The sequence below is a fragment of the Contarinia nasturtii genome, unplaced genomic scaffold (genome assembly GCF_009176525.2).
Source record: "Contarinia nasturtii isolate CC-2019 unplaced genomic scaffold, AAFC_CNas_1.1 Cnas_scaffold_2861, whole genome shotgun sequence".
In the NCBI taxonomy this organism is placed as follows: domain Eukaryota; kingdom Metazoa; phylum Arthropoda; class Insecta; order Diptera; family Cecidomyiidae; genus Contarinia; species Contarinia nasturtii.
Window position 1 is genome coordinate 1108965 of NW_022200178.1, and position 19271 is coordinate 1128235.

The 19271-nt window shown below is 35.7% G+C and overlaps 1 protein-coding gene across 7 annotated transcripts in view; it reads left to right on the forward strand.

Annotated features, from left to right (window-relative positions):
• Positions 1-19271, forward strand: part of LOC116349303 — a 169534-nt gene that overhangs the window by 138430 nt on the left and 11833 nt on the right. For all 7 annotated transcript variants that reach the window (XM_031780675.1, XM_031780679.1, XM_031780676.1 and 4 more), the window contains 3 exons: positions 7558-8235; positions 8341-8397; positions 9711-10827. In XM_031780675.1, coding sequence (XP_031636535.1) covers positions 7558-8235; positions 8341-8397; positions 9711-10827 — 1852 coding nt within the window. The remainder of the gene's footprint in view (positions 1-7557; positions 8236-8340; positions 8398-9710; positions 10828-19271) is intronic.

The window sequence follows — 19271 nt, forward strand, 5'->3', positions numbered from 1 at the left end:
CACTTATTGTGGTTTTGTTTAGGGCGTCGAACGTGTATTTCCTTTCGTTCTCGCCAAAAACTAAGATCACTTTTGTTGTTCGCCTCAAACTATATTTATTCACAAGTCTAGCGCGCGCAAAATCACATTCACATTTGCATCCATGTAACGATACTCTCCAATCGAAGTGTTTTGAAAGGGAAAATCCACGGTGTGTGCTGAGGAAAGATATAGTGAAAAGTATGCGATCGTACTAAAATAGCTACCGACCGGCCGTGAATGTGTGTTGAAAAGTGAACTAGGCGAACGCGAGAGAGAAACAGAACGTGTGTGTTATTGTGAAAACCAACCGATTTTCTCGGACCGAACACTTTTCAGCTTATCCAGTTCAGTTAGAACCGGCATCGCGTCAACACATACAATCAGCAAGAGCAACATCGGGCACTCGAATGAATTACGCAAATATTGTGTTTTGAAAAAAAAAAAAAAAAAAAAAAAAAAAACTAACAGTACCGAAAAAGAAGTAAAAATAGACAAAATATATTTTGTGTATGTGAGTGGTTTCAAGTGGACATTTGTTCAAAATAAAAGGTTGTTCATTAGAAACAGAAACGTTTATATATTACAAACCGAAAAATATTTGCTGTATAAATTTTGTAATTACACATTTTGTTGTTTGGCATAATTTTTTTTTGTTCGCGTGTGTAAATTGTGACGAGAGCGACGAATAAGAAGAAAAAAAAGTCAAAAGAAAACTCTGAATCATAAATAAATAAATAAATAAAAAAGAACAGTAACGTGTTAAGGTGGGAAGATCAACTGGCCAGAATAATCCTACGCTTTATCGCGTATCTTTATTGGTTTTTATTCATACTATTAAGCGATTTTGTTTTATTCCTTCACATCGTATGTCAACAATAATATTATTATTTAAAAAAAAAGAAGTTGACTACTTTTTGGTGTGCGTGCACGGTGCGGAAAACACTTGTATGATATGATGAATGTAGACACATTGATGTTGCGAGAGGCGATTCGCTTCGTTGCAAACGAAATAAATAACCGTTCTTTTTTCGTTCGCATTTGAAACGGCCATTCGCCATAATTTGCGCTAAATTTAATTCAAAGACAGACGAATGACATAAAGTGCATTTAAAGTTTGCCCATTTTGACAAGAAAACGATCCTCATCAAAAGCGAAACGAAAACAAATTGCGTGTACGGTTTTTTATGTGGTTCATCGTTGGTGTGTGTTTCCTTTTCAAAAAACGTGTGACTCATTCAATCGCGCAAATGCAATTGATTTTTCATGGCTGCGCTTTTTATGGTTTAATTGAAATAATCTGCGTTGGACTTTCAAATCATCAAATTAAAGACGAATGAATGGTGGCAACCAACTGTCGAAACGATTGATTGAAACGATTAGGTAATTCAATCAAAAGACATTCCAATCGAATGTTGAACATTATCATTGTGAATAAGCAAAAGAGAGACTCGATCAAAAGGAGAAATGCATGGTGAAAATGTCATTGCTAATTCGATAACGATCGTATGTATTTCACTGTAAATGGAATTATTTGTGGCAACACATTTTATCTGTTTCACCATTGTCAAATGGTAGCGATGCTAATTTCATTGCAAGCAATCGTTAAATGAATTCATTTCGACCGAAAAGTCGAACGTTGCGATTCGAAACGGCAAACCTCATTCCGACAACAAACGATGATGATTATGCACTTCTATTGATTTACACATCACGCCAATTATTCACATAATTCTTTTTTCCACAACGTATATGCATTCGATCACGTCTTGCAGCCGATCGTACAGCGCGTGTGAACCGCGATACGGTGTAGATGGTGCGCTATTGATGTGTCTTATTTCGACATTTATGGTATGCGAAGCGACAAAATAGTTGCATAAACGCCAAATGAGTCATTTGAGAATGGCAAGTGAGACGCCGTATTTATACTTATCATAAGATGCACTCATTCTCCAATGGATGTGATGCTATTTTTACGCATTCTAATTCCACAACAACGGCGGCGACAACGACCCAAAACAAAATTCCGTTTTCATTTTCCAAACGACTTTCTTTTCATAGAAGTCGCGAAACTGGGCGACAAGCTCGACTTTCCAATCGATTGCATTAAATTGTCGTTTAATTAGATTTCTGTTACCTCATTTCACAAATGCGATTTTCCATGCACTTTAATTCGGGCTCAATACACACAAAAAAAATTTCTTTTTTGATGATGATGTGACGAAGTGTTTATTGGTTGCCACTTTTAACTTTTATTTTCACAGCAGTGTTTATTTCTTACTTTGTGCGTTACGAAATCACCTTGATAGCATTTTTATAAATTTTTTGTTTGAATTTTTGATGTTCTTACGGGAATTCACATTATCGTCGGAATGTTTTGAAAAACAATTTTTCTTGTATATAATAAGCAATATTTCTCCTTGGACGTTTTTTTCCTTCTCTTGTCGCTTCTTCTATCACGTGATCGTCATCACTGAGACATTCTCTCTCGTTCAATCGTCAATAAAATTACTCATCGAGCTAAAACGTCTCCTTCAACCTTCCCAGTATTAGTTTCGGCTTTCAAATGTTGTTTATATACACATGCTGAATGAAATCAGCTGAAGCAGTAGTAGATTATGTATATTTTTTTATCATTCTGTTATGTGTGTATCATAAATCTTGTCGCCTGTCAAGCAAATCATACTAAATCTCTGCTTTATTAGCGGTGTGTTGTACCCGTCTCACAACGATTGAGCAAATTGAATAGAACAGTGCCAGTCAAAAGGACACTTGAAGAGAGACAAATGAGAAGGAGTGAGAGAGAAAGAGGCTGAAAAAAGAGGGAGAAAGGAATGAAAACTTAAAGAGCTAAAATTAACCTTTGCGCATTTCAGCAATTTTCAAATGGAATTTATCGTTTTCCTAATGAAATACTCTCTCTGTCTCTCGACTTTATGACATAATTTTCCATGGAACCGAGAGATAAAAACACTCAGTCATTCCAAACTAAAATGTACCGGCGGAACGTTTCTTACTTTTTTCTGCATGCAAAAATAGATTTGTTTTCTTTTCTGCTGAAAATAGATTTTTTCTAAAATTGAAAAATGCGCGCGAATTTCCGGTGTCATTTTTGCCGAAGAATTTTTTTTTTGTTTTTGTTTTCAGCCTTTGGCACGTATAATTGGTTATAAAAATAAATAATCGCAGTCATTAAAATTGCAATTCAAACCGTAACGATTTCATGGTCATCCGTATTTTATCACTTGCATTTTAAACGAGTTCATTGAATATTAATTAAACGTCAAGCGTAATTGATTCATTTAGCAAATGGCTTCCTGTAATACACAGCCGATGAACGATCATCATTTTTTTTTTTAAACTGCTTGGATGGTGTTAAGCGACTTGTTCCACTCGATTTTCGTTTCTCTTTCGTTGTGGATCACGATTCACCGACCATCAACATCACGAATGAACATCTCTTTTAGGGAATTCATGATTTTCAACCGAAAAAAACACATGAAATTCACTCTTCACTTTCTTCATGACAAATGGTGGCGCGATTGATCGGTAGTACGTGTTCTCATATACATGATGTGTAATAATCACCATTCGAACTCGTTGTTCTTCTAAACGAGCCACTCAATCACGGTTTTTTTTGCGAAACGTTTTTTTTTGTTGTTGCCTCCTCTTCCGAAAACGGCGAAAAGAGATGAATAGAGAATTTTTCTGCCGACAAAGTCAAATTTTGGTGAATTGAGCACATAAGATCAATAGGACGAGGCGAAAAAGCCAAAGTACTTTGTGCTGCTTCGGTGCAATTTGCATTGATGCACACACAGGAGAAAGAAAGAAAACGAATGGTATCAATGCACGGAGCAAACAAAAAATTGTATGAAAATTGCAGAAAATTTACACAACTGAAGGGCATATCGGAATGCAAATCGAATCAAACACAAACAAATTGCATCGAATTAATGAAAATTTATTAACATAACCAGTTTTATGAGCGCTTGCTGGGGCGCACACATGCATTTGGCAAGGCTGTCAAAAATCGAGCTCAGTTTTAAAGCCGAAAAAATCCATTCACACTAAAAACCCCGTCCGCAGCAAGTGAGAAAGAGAAAGAGTTTTTTGCTTTCTTGAAGTGGCACTTTAGCATCTTTTTGTGCTTGGCAAAGAATGTACACAAGAATTACAAAAATATTCTTTAAAAATTTGTTGAAAAAAAAGGCACAGAAAATGCTGTTGAAGTATTTGGCTTAAGCACGTTCAACACTGTGCGATCACAAGTTCATGGCTAAACGGCATATCGTTTGTATATATGTTGCTATCGGCATTTCAATCGTGTCGTGTTTTTTCTTACTGCTCGTTCGTTCATTTTTCGTCTAACCGAATTTTTATTTTATTGGCGAAAATTGAATAATTTCAAGAATGATGCAGAATATGTAGAGGGAAAAAAATGGGAAAAGCCTCCCACCGATCATAAATATTATATTTTGCGTTTCGATATGCATCTCATCTGCTTGTAGTCATGAAGCAATTATGTTTAATTTATTGTTGGTCCACGAAACACACTACATTTTGGTCGAACGCTTTTTGGTCTTTCGTCTGCCAACTAATGCCACAAAAAGAAGAACAAGCGGCAAAAATGAAACGAACACTTCAATTTAACGATGCTGCTCGTTGCAGCGCCGATACACACGTAAAACGAAGAGATGAACGAAATGCAACGACAACATTTAATACGCAATAAATTTCGCCTATTGACGATGGATTCGTAAATTTCTTCTTTTTTTTTTGGTTTTCAATGCATGCAAACCAATTTATGTTCGGTTTGTTCTAGCTACTGAATAACGAAATACGGAGATAGAGAGGAGAGAGATAGAGAATAGAGAATTGTGATGTGATCGTTTGATGAGGCTTTCAATCTTTTCATTCAAATGGTCAAACCATAAATGTATGATGGTGGTGTTAAAAAACACATCATTTTGCAATGTGATTTCGTTGAGCATCATAAATCACAAATCTGATTTGCAATTTGTACCTTTGAATGAGCAACTCAAACCCTTGAAGCCTTTCCATCTCGCGATTTCTGCAACTGCTTACGTATATACTTGCGCCGAATGAAGTGCGTTATCTGATGGTGTTGGCTGTTTCACCTTTTCTGTCGAATGAATCATTTCACTAAAATAGATAGCACCAACGTGTATACGAAATTTAAATTGTTTGAGATCGCATAGTAAATGAAGAGGAAAAATGCATTAACTCAGAGCATTTCTGTTTGTTTGTTTGCATTTTGTCTTTGATGTTGTTGTTGAACGTTGAAGTGCTCATTTGTCACTGCTGCTTGATGTGAATTCTGATGAAACGTCTTTGCATTGCACGTGCTATTTCCTTTTTAACTCTTTCTTTCGTCGGATTTTTTTGTTTTGCCTCGTAGACGAGATCAAATATAATAAGCACGTTTCAAAGCAATCATTAGCTCAATTCTAATTCGTTTCGAAAACGATGAACACATAAAATCAAATGAAATACAAAAACAAACGAAAAAATATTCAAAATCTGTCTATAGAGCGAAAGAGAGAAAGAAAAGGGATAGAAAGTGAAAAAAAACACATATTGAAAATGTGTAAAAATATCAAACATTTTTTTTCGGTTTCAATGAGTCGAAATTGGCTTTGGATTCATTGAAAAACCACTCAGCCCAACAACACTCATTCGCATTTCACCTTTTAATGGTAGCGACATAAATGCATTATTTCTCTCATTTTAAAACGTAAATAAAAAATGAAACCAAAAACAATACATGTGTATTTATTGACACTGGCTTGTGTGTGGGTGTAGTCAGAGTGCTATTGAGAAGGTAGTGACTGCAAAATATGTCGATATTTTCTTGACGTTGCTCGAAACTCGTTCACATCATTATTTGTTTCTACATGCTAATCAGTTTGACTGTTTGACCCTTCGGCGTCGAAATATGTGTTTACATTTTCGCCTCTCAATATTGTTGGTGTTCGCTTGTTGGGCCTCTTAAACTATGTATGTTTTTATGAAATGCATACACGCACACCATGAATATTCATTTCAAAATCTACCGCACACAATGTGTGCATTTCGAACGCATCCAGTACATTAATCAAGAGTGATGGATGACTTACCTGTGCCTCCGATGGCATCGCGCGATTTGCTAACTAGTAAAACATCAATAATGACAACGATGTTAACGTGAAAAGCCGTATAAATTACCTTTGGGTTGTGTGCATAGCTCTCATGATTTGCTTTTTTATGTAACATCACGTTCTGAACTAATTGATTCAATTATGTAGCGCTGCTTTTTTTTTTTCATATAAAACAATTCATTTTTCTCATCAACGCAAAGGCTGCAAACCACAATTTTTTTTTCTGCTTTCAGTCGATTGATATTTGATGCTTGGCGTCGAGATTGAATAAACATGAAAGATAGATCAGAAATTATGATGATAATCTATCTCATTTGATACGGCTCATTTGATTCGGAGGTCTTTGTACAGATGTGTGGCATCGTAAACCACACGATAAAATCTGCGCAACAAATGGAATGTTTACTCTTTTTATTTTACATTCCGTTCAATTTACACCCTGTGCAACTTTCTGATTCAAGTCTTGACATTTTGCAAAATCCAATGATTTTGATATGCATCAATTTGAATAACAAAGTCCGTTATTTACAATGCAATTAAATTCACAACAATCAAACATTAAATCAAGCAATAAATGTTCATTCACACAGTTTTGCTTCGGGGGGCAACTCACAGTTGATCAATAACACCTAAATCAAATAGATTTCTTCACTTTTCTTTCATCAAAGTAGCTACAAGATGATGAAGAAAAAAATTCGCTTGTAATACATGAAATAAACAATTTTAATTCTCTATTATACATCAATCAAAAGCTTCAATTTCAAATAAATACACCACCTACGGCCTGTAGTTGACTGGAATGTTTGACAAAATATTGAATAATGACTGACATCTTTTATGAGTCTATAAAATATACTCTATTGGATATACTCTCTCTCGCTCTATGTACATTTCGTGGCAATGGTTTTATGTACATCATTTTCACCGTTCAAACAGATTAAACGCTCAATTGAACTTTGATGCGTTGAATTTAACGACTGTTTTCCTCTGCTCACTTCTCAATATACCGTGTGACATCGTTTTGCTTTACAAGCATGAGAGAGAGAGAGAGAGAGAGAGAGAGCTAGAAAAAAGTATGGATTAAGAGTCAGTGTAAATAGTATTTAAAGAGATTTTTAAGTGGATTCAAATGGAATTATGAAGTTCAGATCATTTAAACTAATGCACGTGTCGTAAAAAACAATAAAAGTCGCGCCACGCTTTGAATTTTGTGGATCGAATTAATATCATTTCAAGTCATTTAATTTTAAATGTTCAACCAATAAACTATTATGTATATACAGTTGTTTTGTATTGTAATAACCGTTTAAAATCGAAACGATGACGAATGGATATTTCATGTAATCTAATTAAGTTTATTTTATTGATCAATTTGCAGATTCATTGCATACTCAAGGTCCATTGGATGGTTCATTGTATGCGACAATTCTAAAGAGTCCAAAATCCCCATTGAAATCGCCAACATTTCCGCCAGCATTTATTTCAAACATAGTCAACAACAATCATCAACGATCGTCTACAAATTTAAGTGTTATTTCGTCAACACCAAAAACATCGTCGACGCAAAATTTAATATCGCCACCGCCCGAATTTAGCAATAAAAAAATTGTCGAAATTAAAGAGTGCTACACAACACTCAGTCCGATTGGTGCATCACCGAAAATTGATAGTAACCTAAGCGCACAAAATAAATCGCTTAGTCGATCATATACATCGACGCCGAGCTACGAAGAAATCCAAGTTCCATCGCGTAGTTCATCGCGAGAGGCAACGCTTCGTTATCAAACAGCACCACGGTCAAGTAGCTCATTATCGACGGTTTATCAACAACAACCCGATCTACCGCAACGCTCATCATCGGCTTCACGCGCCGGAAATTACACATCAAACCAATCAAATCAATATATTCGCACCACTGTTGTCGACAATTATAATTACGTGAATGCTGTACAGAATGGTAATCGAAATCAATCATATCAAGATGGCAGAGAGTCCGTTAAAAGCCCATTAACATTGTCTATGGACTCGGGCATTTCAAGCAGTGGCATTGCAAACAGTAAGTGATGTATAACACTTCATTTTGTTGAATCAGTTCGGTAACATGATGATATGAGAAAGAAATTAATGAACACATGTATCTTTTTTTCTTCATCAATTATAGGACGTATTCAAGGATCAAGTGTTTCACCGTCAAGCTATCCAAGCCAAAGCCCACAAGGTAAGCATTTTGGTCTTCCATTATATTGGCAACTTTTCTTCTTCTTCATTTCGGCGCTGCTTTATTGAAACTCTCCAATTTGATTTATATGAGTGAAGTCAAAACATAATTTGAATTTATAAAGAGAGAAAAAAGTGTTCACTTTCAATGTGATTCGACTACACTTTGTTCACCTTAAAAGGCGGACATTTATACGAAATTGTAAGAATTGGTGACGATTTCAATCGTGTTTTCTAGAGAAATGAATAAAATGTGTCGTTTATATGCCATTTGTATGCGATTTACACACAAATGTTCAAACATTACATTTCTAAAAATATCCAAACAAGCTCATTTATTAAATGCCATGCAATTTTTCAATTTTATTTTTCATTGTGCATTATTCGTTTCGCTTGTTGCCGTGCAAATTGCTGGCAAAACAAATGAGCAATGAAAAGTAACGAAAGAAATTTTGGTCGGTTTAGCGTGACTATTTCAAAAGGCAACCAATTCACCGTAAACAAAATGCACGAAAGGATTTTACGAAATTTCGTTTAGAAGAATTGTACGAGTGTTGGCGTCCAGCGGTGCTGAATCTAAACGGAAATACAGCGTTCAAATGAAAAGTTGTCATCTTCGCACTTTTCAGAGATGCAAGACGCCACACATATTAGCATTAAATTACATTTCATCTCAAGCGTGAACAGAGAGAGAGAGAGAGAGAGAGAGAGAGAGAGAGAGAGAGAGAGAGAAACTGGCAGTGAGCACTTCAGACAAAGTGAAAATGCAACTTCGTCTTCAACTTTTCTTGCTCTCTTCATTTGAGAAGAAATAACTTTTGAATTAAGAAAAAACAAGTGGCAGCCACCTATGTAATCGTTGTGATCTTTTGGAAAATATCATCGCTTACCATCTGCGTATTTCAAAGCTTCGTCGCTTTTTTTTCTGCACATTTGATCAATTTCTTTTCATTTTTCCTACAAGCTCATATAGCTACTTCTTTTCTGCCATCATTCGAATGACCAAATATGCAATGTTTTGATGAGTCTATTGTGTTGTATGATCGAATAGTGTGATCTTTGTTTGCGTACGCTTGGTATAGATTTTCACTGTTTCCAAGATTTTATCGCATTGGAAAAGGCTATGTGAGCGAATATGCGCAATTTCATTTTGTTCGTTAAGCAGCGACGTTACTTTGAAAACAAAGAAGAAAAAGAAATTAACCTTAAGCGCGCATGCATTCAAGTTGCAAGTGATTTCATTTTTCCTGTTTGCTTTTTTTGTTTCTCTTTTCCGTTTCTGTATTTTTTTTTTTGTGTTGTGTTTACATTTAGATCGTCACCAAGAACTGGATGACATCCTAAGTGATATGCTATTGACTGTTCAAGGCATACCGGATATTGGAAAAACGCAACAAAACCGTGAAGTCATTCGAAAAACAACGACAACAACGCAAAATTCGACCGTTCAAAATCAACAAAGGCCGCAATTGCATCTACAAATACCAAAACAACAACAACCGCCGCTGCCGTTGTCGCAACAACAGCAGCAGCATCTGCATTTACAGCCACTGTACGGCAGTACAAATACGGTGAAACGATCTCAATCGTATACATCGCAAGACGAAAGCAATTGCAGTACAATCTCACGATCGACCGTACACACAACAGGTCACATACGAGATCGTGTTTGTGGAGACTTTTACGATACGGCAAGCACAACGACCACGATCACACCAACACCAAGCGAAAGTGGCCGAATCACACCGTTTCAACAGCAACACCAATACACACGCAACGACAATAAACTAACGCAACAAGCGATCGAACAACGTGAACGCGAACTCATCATGGATTTGCAAAATCAGTCGTTCGATTATTCGCATCCGTTGCGGACTGGTTCATCGGCAGCTACAGTCAACGATTTTAAATCGATAAAAGTGAACAATAGCGGTGTTACATCGGAAGACGACGAATCGATTCCATATCACGCACGTGAGGATTCGAGACCATTCACGTATGGTGATGCCACTGGCGTACAATTGAGCCCGACAAGTATACGAAAAGCGACGGGTACAGCCACCGGCACAGGAATGATTAAATTACAATCGGGCCTATCGAGCCCATCGCTTGTACGAAAGCATCTCGGCTCAAATGCAACAAATCCACCGACAACAGCACGAAAGAGCCCAAACAATGGACGCAACGATTTCGAAGAAATGCTTTTGCAACGTCGTGAAAAAATTCTCAACGATAAATATTCGATTGGCGATAAAACACCGAATGGTAACAGTGTTTCCGAAACAAACAACTTAAATGCGAGTGCAACAAATAAATGGAATACCAGCAGTAATACATTAAATGGATATCAATATCATGAACCATTAAAACGATCTAATACAATGGACGGTGGTTTTGGACGAGGAAATACAAGTGGATACGTTTCAGATGGGTAAGTTGACAATGTTGTTCTAGTTTTGAAAGTGAATTAAAAAAAAATAACACAAGCGAAAGGAGAAAAAAATCAGAACCACCTGTGTGTTGAAACCAATACACCCACAGTGTTTAAATTGTCAGAATTCAATAAATACATTCACTTGATTCAAGAAATTTGTAAAAGACAAAAAAAGTCGCAATCAATTCAATAGCAACTCTTTTTTGTTCGGGAAATAAAGCAGCTTTTGAAATTCCTTGCCAAATTTGCCTATTTCGTGTTTTGGCTGTGACAACAACAAAATACACATCACTCACAAGGTCTGCCTACAGATCACGTTCTTTCAACAATGAAACAAAAAAAAAACATCTCAAATTCAAACAGTGAATACATCTTGGATTTCAGTGAATCCACTCAAAAACTGTTGGCACACACAACAATCGTACGCATTTAAAGATCTTTGGCAAATAAACGTTTATTCAAACCAATTAGTTTTGTAAACGACATTTAAATATTAAATCTTTTTTCTCTCTCGCTTTTACACCGGACAATTTGTCAAATTGCGTCGAATAATCACGACAATTAACATAAAATACATTTAGCGAAATTCAAGTTTAAGTAAAATGCAAATTTACACAGATAGAAAGAGCTGGAAAGAGAGAACAGGGACATACAAAGAGATTGAGTTAAATATTAATCGGTGTTCCATGCAAAATAAATGCGGAAACTTCAGAAGTTTGTAAATGAGCGTATAATCGTTGTAATTGCTCGAATTATAAATTGAAAAGTGTGTACTGTGAGTACAGCGAAAGAAAAACGACTAACATTGGAATGTGTCCATCGAATTCGGCCCACGCGGATTTGTTCAGTGTGGTTTACATTCGTAAATTATTTCGTCATCGAAATCAATCGATAATTCAATCAACGGAAACATGTCATTTTTCAGTGCTCGCAATGTTTGATACAACCCACAATAAAAATTCAAGCGCACAACCAAAAGCTGTTGCTGCCGTATTGCATGGCACACAAAACAAATTATCCATCGAAAATACACTGTGCAACTGAATGACTTGCTTTTCTACGAAAGTGAGATATCAATAAAATTAAATGTTCGGCACTAGAACGATTTACGATAGTTGAGAAGAAGAAGAAATAAACAGCACAATTCGAAATGAGAAAATCGAGTGGTTTTTGAGCGGTGGACATTTTATTCGTTCCTTCTTTCTTTCGCAAAACAAACAAATTTGTTGAAAATTTAAATTTACTGCATTTATACAGCGACATTTGCTGCAAATGGGATTTATGTTTATGTGCAATCAAATTTTTGTAGCGGAACACATACAACCGAATCGAACATTAAATCAGAGTGAAAACGAGATTGGATTTTTAGTGACCAAAAAAAAAACAGACATCGTCAACATTTTACGTTGTAATTACATGCCCCATTCGACCATAAAATAAAAGTCGATGCAATTAATAAATGTGTGTATGCTTCGATGCGAAATACGCATTGGGTTAGACACCGAAAATTGCAATCAAAGAACTGATTTGCAATGAGTGTTGGTTTGAACGGCATCCAAAACAAAAAAATGTTAAAAACAATTTGCGGTCGATGTGCCTTTTGTGTATTGCGTGTGCCATTCGCCCGACTCCTTGGCACCAAATCAATTCCATTTTTCTGGATGCCAAACATATTTTACAAATTGACACAAACACAAGTCAATTTCTTTTTAATTTGCATTTTTGCCCAAATATGAGCAAATGACATGCTTCCGAAATGAAGCGACAACAAACATATTAATCGAAGATATGGAAATAAAACCAAGCCAAAAAAATAAATTCGATGAAATGCAAAGTTTTTCAAAAATGTTCTCGATGCCGAACAAAAAATGAATGCGATTTAAATTTTGTGTAGGAATGTGGTGAGCAATTCTGTCGATTTCAGATCGTCATAAATGTCTTTTTTATCCATTCCCAACTAGGGCACAGAACACGCATACACACATATTCAATCGAGTCAATAGACAACAAAACTAAAAAGGAAATAAAGTAATAATGACATGTTTTCGAAAGAAAGATGAAGAAGTAGATGCGAAACACGAAAAAAACACACACCATCCAACTCAACACAGCGTCAAGAGAAATGAATACGAAAGAGCAGAATAAACGAGCAAATTTGTTAGATGTTCACATATTGGAAATATGTGAACGGTACAAACATTGAACAGTAGTTTTTCATATGCGATGCCCGTGTGTATTAAATGTTCGGTTGTTGTTGTCGTCGTCGTCGTTGTGTTGTTGGTGCAACAGTTCAGTGGATCCAAAAACTGAAACGAGCGCGCACACAATCAACCAACTTGTGTACACCGAATTGTAACTATTATTACTGTTGTCATTATCTGTTGCATTGGTGCGGCACAGGGTCGAAACTGTCATAACAAACCTCATATTATCTTTATTGTTCTATGCGTTGTTCTGGCTCTGTTGTTCTTGTTGTCGAAGTATTTTTGTTTATTTCATGAATAATTCAACAAGCGATTAAATCCTGCAATTGCAGACACACGGTGAACGATAAAGAGAGGTAGAGAGAGTTTCACGTGCACTATAATCCATCGACAGTAGCAAATGCTGATTTGGTTCTTAACTTCCAGCTGAGGTTGAGGTGAACAATTTTTACTTGTGCGTACCATCACTCGGTTTGACGTCTCTGTCGTGTGAGCCCACTGTGTGTATGGGCGCTGCGCGCATTACAATTGCAAGCTGTTTTAATCTCACTCCGTTCTTAATTCCCATGATCTTTTCAAATCAAAACAACAATAATAATCAGACAAACATCAACTTTCTTTCTATTTCAAACTCAAACACATTTTGTTCCTTTGGTTGTTTATTACAATTGCTTCGCAGTGTGCAGGGCACATATTTCCTGGAAAACGCTTAAATCCAATGGCAAACACAAAAAAATATATGTGCAAACGAAAAACATGCATCCCATGTCGAAGTACTTAACGAACTAAATTAAATTGCATGTTTTTGCCAAACGTAATGTACTTACCCAATCTCTGATAAATGCGTAGCATTTGCGCACGTCCATAATTATACATCCAAGTTTATTCAATTGAAATGCACAAACTTGGTTACAATATCTGAATTGAATGGGATGGAATATATGGCCAAATATGCAATCGATTCAATGAGCCCACAAACATGAATGCACATTTTGCGATGCGAATTCATTGATTTCACATACAAAAAAGCACACACATTGGCGATTTTCAATTCAATTTTATACGATGTACGTTTTGTATTTACTGGAGGCTACACATATCTTCTTGAATAAATAGCCGAACCGAGAGTAATTTCAATAGATCCAAGTTATTACGTATACTCACATGTGATGATTGCCGCTATGCGCTCGCGCGCACCACTTGGTTTCCCAAACGAAGCGTATAAATGTCGTTCTTTTGCTTTGCCATTTCGTCTTCTTAAATCATTCATAGCATATTCGATTCAGAAATCAGCGCGCACGCGTTTCTGTTTACGTTTTTCCCATCGCAGCCAGTGAATGACAGAGAGGCATGATGTGAATTGTTTACAGTGTAAACATAGCATACACATCGAATGAGCATATAGCTCTCTTTGTACGCCGCCCGAGAGCGAGAGAGGGAGAGAGCACAATGCACAGTCGCCGTTGTCAGACAGACACTCGTTACTACACATATATGTGTATATAATTTTTTTATGGGTTTTTCGATGGATTTTTCTAGGTTACAATTTGTGTGCGCGCAACTTTTTTTTTTTTGAAGCACGCATATGTTTTTAATAACACAAATACCGATCAAATCAAATAACCGAACGACTTTTCACTTGCAACAAACGATTGATTTACATGGAAATTTTGCATAAACATATCAAATTCAATGCAAAAGCGTTGGCGTTCAATCAAATTTACACCATTACTACACAGTCTGATGCGATGCGTTTTGGGGCGACAGTGGAAACAAACTGCTCAATCATAACAACGCACATATGAGTGTCTGTGTATGTATTTAAAAAGCAAAATAAATATGAAATAAAATACGTTCATCGCCAAATTATATTACGAGCACGTAGCAATTCCCAATGACAGTTAAACCGTTTTCTGGTTATTTGTTTCGACAGTTTTCATTTAATCGATGGGAAAATAACGTGCGAATGGATGAATTCCATTGAAATATTATGGCATCTTTTTTTGTCTCTTTGTAAATGCGCAATAAAGTTGCCGTTTCTCAACTAAAGCACATCAAACGATTCCGCTAAAGCTCAATTCTACTCATTGACGAGGTTTCGAAATAAGTAAGAAACAAACTAAGCCATAAAATGGATAAACACTAGTCGATGAATTTCGATTATTTTTTATCGCTTATCAAATTTGAAGTGATATTAAATTGAAATTTACCATTAGTCGAGATCCATTTAAAGTCGGTCACTTAATATGCTTTTTAAATGCGACTCACAATGCGTAGATGGAAAATGAAATATCATTTCAGTTCAATAATCATAAAAAACCTCATATTTTCCCGACGTGAAAAATATCGTATTGCAATCAGTCGCCTAAGCCAGAAATATTTTGATTTGTGCTCTTGATGCATTAACTGGTTTGTTTTTTTTTTTTCTTTCATTCGTAAAGTTTCAATTACAGCACAATGACAAGACACTGTAAAATGTGGCTTTAAATAAATAAAATTGCACCAAACCAATTAATTGCGGCGACCAAATTGATAAGACAGCTCTCCCTCCGTTGACTGTGTACAGAGTACACAGGTGAATGTCAAAAACTAAATGAATGTGTCATACATAGTTTTCTGATAAATATGCAAATTTTTCACAACGTAATGGATATGTGTGAGTGCAAAAAAACACTCCTGCGGTTTTTCAATAACAACAAAAAAAAACGCAATAGTTTCTCAGAATGTTATCTGCGTAGTCATTTTCATGATTTGTTGTATTAATCCAAATGGCATGCACAGATATAAATGTTTCACTTACAACTTGAAATGATAAAGATCGAAATTGTTCTTCTTTTTAATTCCGCCAGTCATATTTACATTAACTGACACATTGCCAGTTGGATATTACTGCGTGCAAAATTGGTGCCCGTCGTGGAATGCAAATGTATGAAGATTTGATGTGCGAAGCTGTCTTTAACTGAAGACACCTTACAGCCCAGCATCTTTGCACATTATTTAAATATTTTCATTTGTAATTTTAAAGCCGGGCATGCTGAATCAAATTGAATGGAATTCATGATTTTCTCGTTATTAATTAGAAAAACTGAAATGTGTCAAAATTACGTCAGCATTGCTGAGACGAGTGAAGCAAGTATTTTTAAGCCTGACAACATCCACTTCTTTCTATTAGGAAGTTCGCATCCTAAGACGCATTTCACACGCGAACGGATCATTTAATTTTTACATCTTAAAATTGATTTTACTTCGCTGAATGATTTTCGGATCGAACACGAGTTAAAATGATAAATTATTCCGAGAAATTTAGCCGTTAAACACATTAAATTTTGTTCATCGCGCGGAAAAAATCACTCGTTTAGTAATTTATGTTATTTAATAAAATTGTATATGAAACGGATTCCAAGCGGAAATTGATTTGAGAACGTACATAAAATCCATGGCAAAAAATGAGCTGAAGTAAACATCAATTATGACTGCATTGGCATTTGATGAATACCATCAATCCGAAAATCGAAACGAGTACGATGTTTGATAGATGATTTCTGTTGGATCATTTTATCGTTTCAAAAATTAAACTGACGCTGTGTCAGAAAGGACGACTCATAAGTTTTGCATTGACTTAGTTTAAGCATCACGTATAGGTCAGACGATTTTCAACCGTATAATTTCAGTCGTTTATTATTGCTGCTGGTTGTGTTTCGCATCAAATGAAATGATATGTGTAAAAATTTGGCAATTTTCGACGACTTTTTCTCTCTTACTCTCTTTCCCCGTCGTTTTTTCCCTCGCTCACATTTTCTTATGAAGTAACATTTTGTTGCAAGTGGTTATGTGTTTCTGATATATTTTTGTACAAGATGTTCATCAATTTTTATTACACATTTGAGCCAACTGTAATTTTTTGAATCATGTCCAAATGTACGTTTTTGCCGGCTATTTTTATCTGACATTTCAATTTCAATCATGGCCATTCTTTCTTTAGCTCAGCTCGCACTTTTTTTCATTCGTTCATTTTTACAAACGAATGAAACAACTTTTGACAATGCATCACATGGTTTAGTCCAAAAAGTAAATTTGCCAATGGCAAATCGTGGAATATTTACTGTGCGAACTGAAAAAAAATCGATGTTAAAATAATTCGTTCAGTTTTCCATTGATTCGGATCGGAATTGAATTACTTTTGCCAAGATTGTGGACGCCATATGTGGATTGCAATTTTACACACCATCCTACAAAACAATTACACACAAATAGAAAATTGTTCGAATCAAATGAATGGAATTATGTGTCCGATTTTGGTCTGAAAATTTCATTTTAAAATACCAATTAACATTAATAGTTGGAGAAACTTTGACCAAAATTTGACGCAAATTTTTCAATTTTAATTAGCATTAGTTTATGGTTTATCTATATAGCCATTTAATTGGTTGGCTTTTAAATATTTCTAACAATCAGCTCAGAAAATGGAATTGAATTAGATAATAGCACTGAAGTTCTTCCCACATTAACCACTGTCTTTCGAATCGACAACCAACAAATGGGCACTCAAGTTGTTCAACAAATTTTCCATCCATTTCAAGTCAAAATTACACCAGAATATCTGCTGTTATTAAAAATAGTTGCCAATTTCTAAATAAAAACGGTGATGGCCCATTGTGCGCCTTAAGAAAATCGCCAATTTGGTTCAAGAAAAAAGCAATTAAAAGTAATAATGGGATATGATCGTTGGGCATCCCACATGAAATCAGTCAATGACTTTGACGTATGTGTTGATGATGATGAGGTTTAGAATGATTTGCGAATTAGTGCGAAACTGCTTTTTACGTGGGTGCAATGTGATTTTGATGGTCATTTGGTGGTGTTTGCTTGCATTTTCATATTTTTCTCGTCGAAATTCCGTCGCATTAACGAGCAAAAAACTGAAGTAGCAATGAAAACTGTGACAAAGAAATGCTTCTGCAGAAACGAAAAAAAAAACGCAAAGAAAAATGTTGTACAAATCGGTAATCAGTAGCTTAGAATACAACTGTTATTGTGTGTGACAACTGTGTTCATAGATTTTACATTTGTACAAACTGCACGTCTCCGGGGACTGGCAGTCATGTTGTAGCAATGAATCGTGCATTGTTTGCATCGCGTTTGGTTTGAGAATCTAATGAATAAGTATACAATGCTTTCCAATGCTTAAGTGCAAAACGTTCTTGATGCTACAAATTGTCGATGGCGAATGTCTCCAGTTGATTCAACGCCTTCGTTTACTTTTCAGATGCAACAAACGATGAATGTATTTTGTACGCATTTGCCGTTCTTATTTGGATGTCATTTTGCCATTTCTATTGATTGTTGTTATTATTTGATTCATTTATGGCATTGTAATGGATTCCATTGCCAAGGCCAGAGCAACAAACACACCACAATCTCGATCGACCGATTGTGTCCGTTCAGTTTCTTTGTCTTTGCGAGTTTATTATTTTTCTCCAGATTGATTTTGATGATGTGCAACGTCGATGACAACTGTATCTATGCGATTCATTAGATACAAATATGAAACCAACAGAAATTGACACCGTTCGATGTGCAAAGTTTCTTTTTTTTATTTCTCTTCTCTCTATCTCGTACTCCCATTTTGAAATGTGTGTTCACAACTTCTGTAAATATATCGTCTGCAAGAAGAAGAAAAAAACGAGTTAAGCATGCGATGTTGTGCATCAAAGACGTACTGATTATGATCTTTGTTTGGTCAATTGGTTCGGCATTGTGAATTGAGTCGCCCGGTTACAGCTCACTTTGGTTAAATGGAAACACTGTAATAATATTTTGAACTTTTTTTCTGCGCGAGAGAGTTGGTATATCAGGCGTTGTAGAGGGGCCCGAGTGTAGTCAAGCCTCATACTTCGTTTTGTAAAGTTGGCTCATTTTAGAAAAAAAATTGACTTGATAGTTCTGCTCTGAAGGCTCATTTTCGAGTGAATTTTATTTTAATTCAAATGTCCTGAAAATTGGTATATAGGGGTTTTTGGGCATGAGAAAGCCAAATCTGGCCTTTATTTTACGATACAATAACGTTTTGATACGATTCCCATACAAAAAGTAGCCAAAATGACAAAAAAAACGTTAAAAATGTATATTTTTGATAGAAACCATGTATTTTTGGTATCGAAATGGCTTGAAAGTTGTTCATAAACGCATAAATTGAATGAAAAATAACTCTAGTAAGATTTTAATACGTTTTTTTTT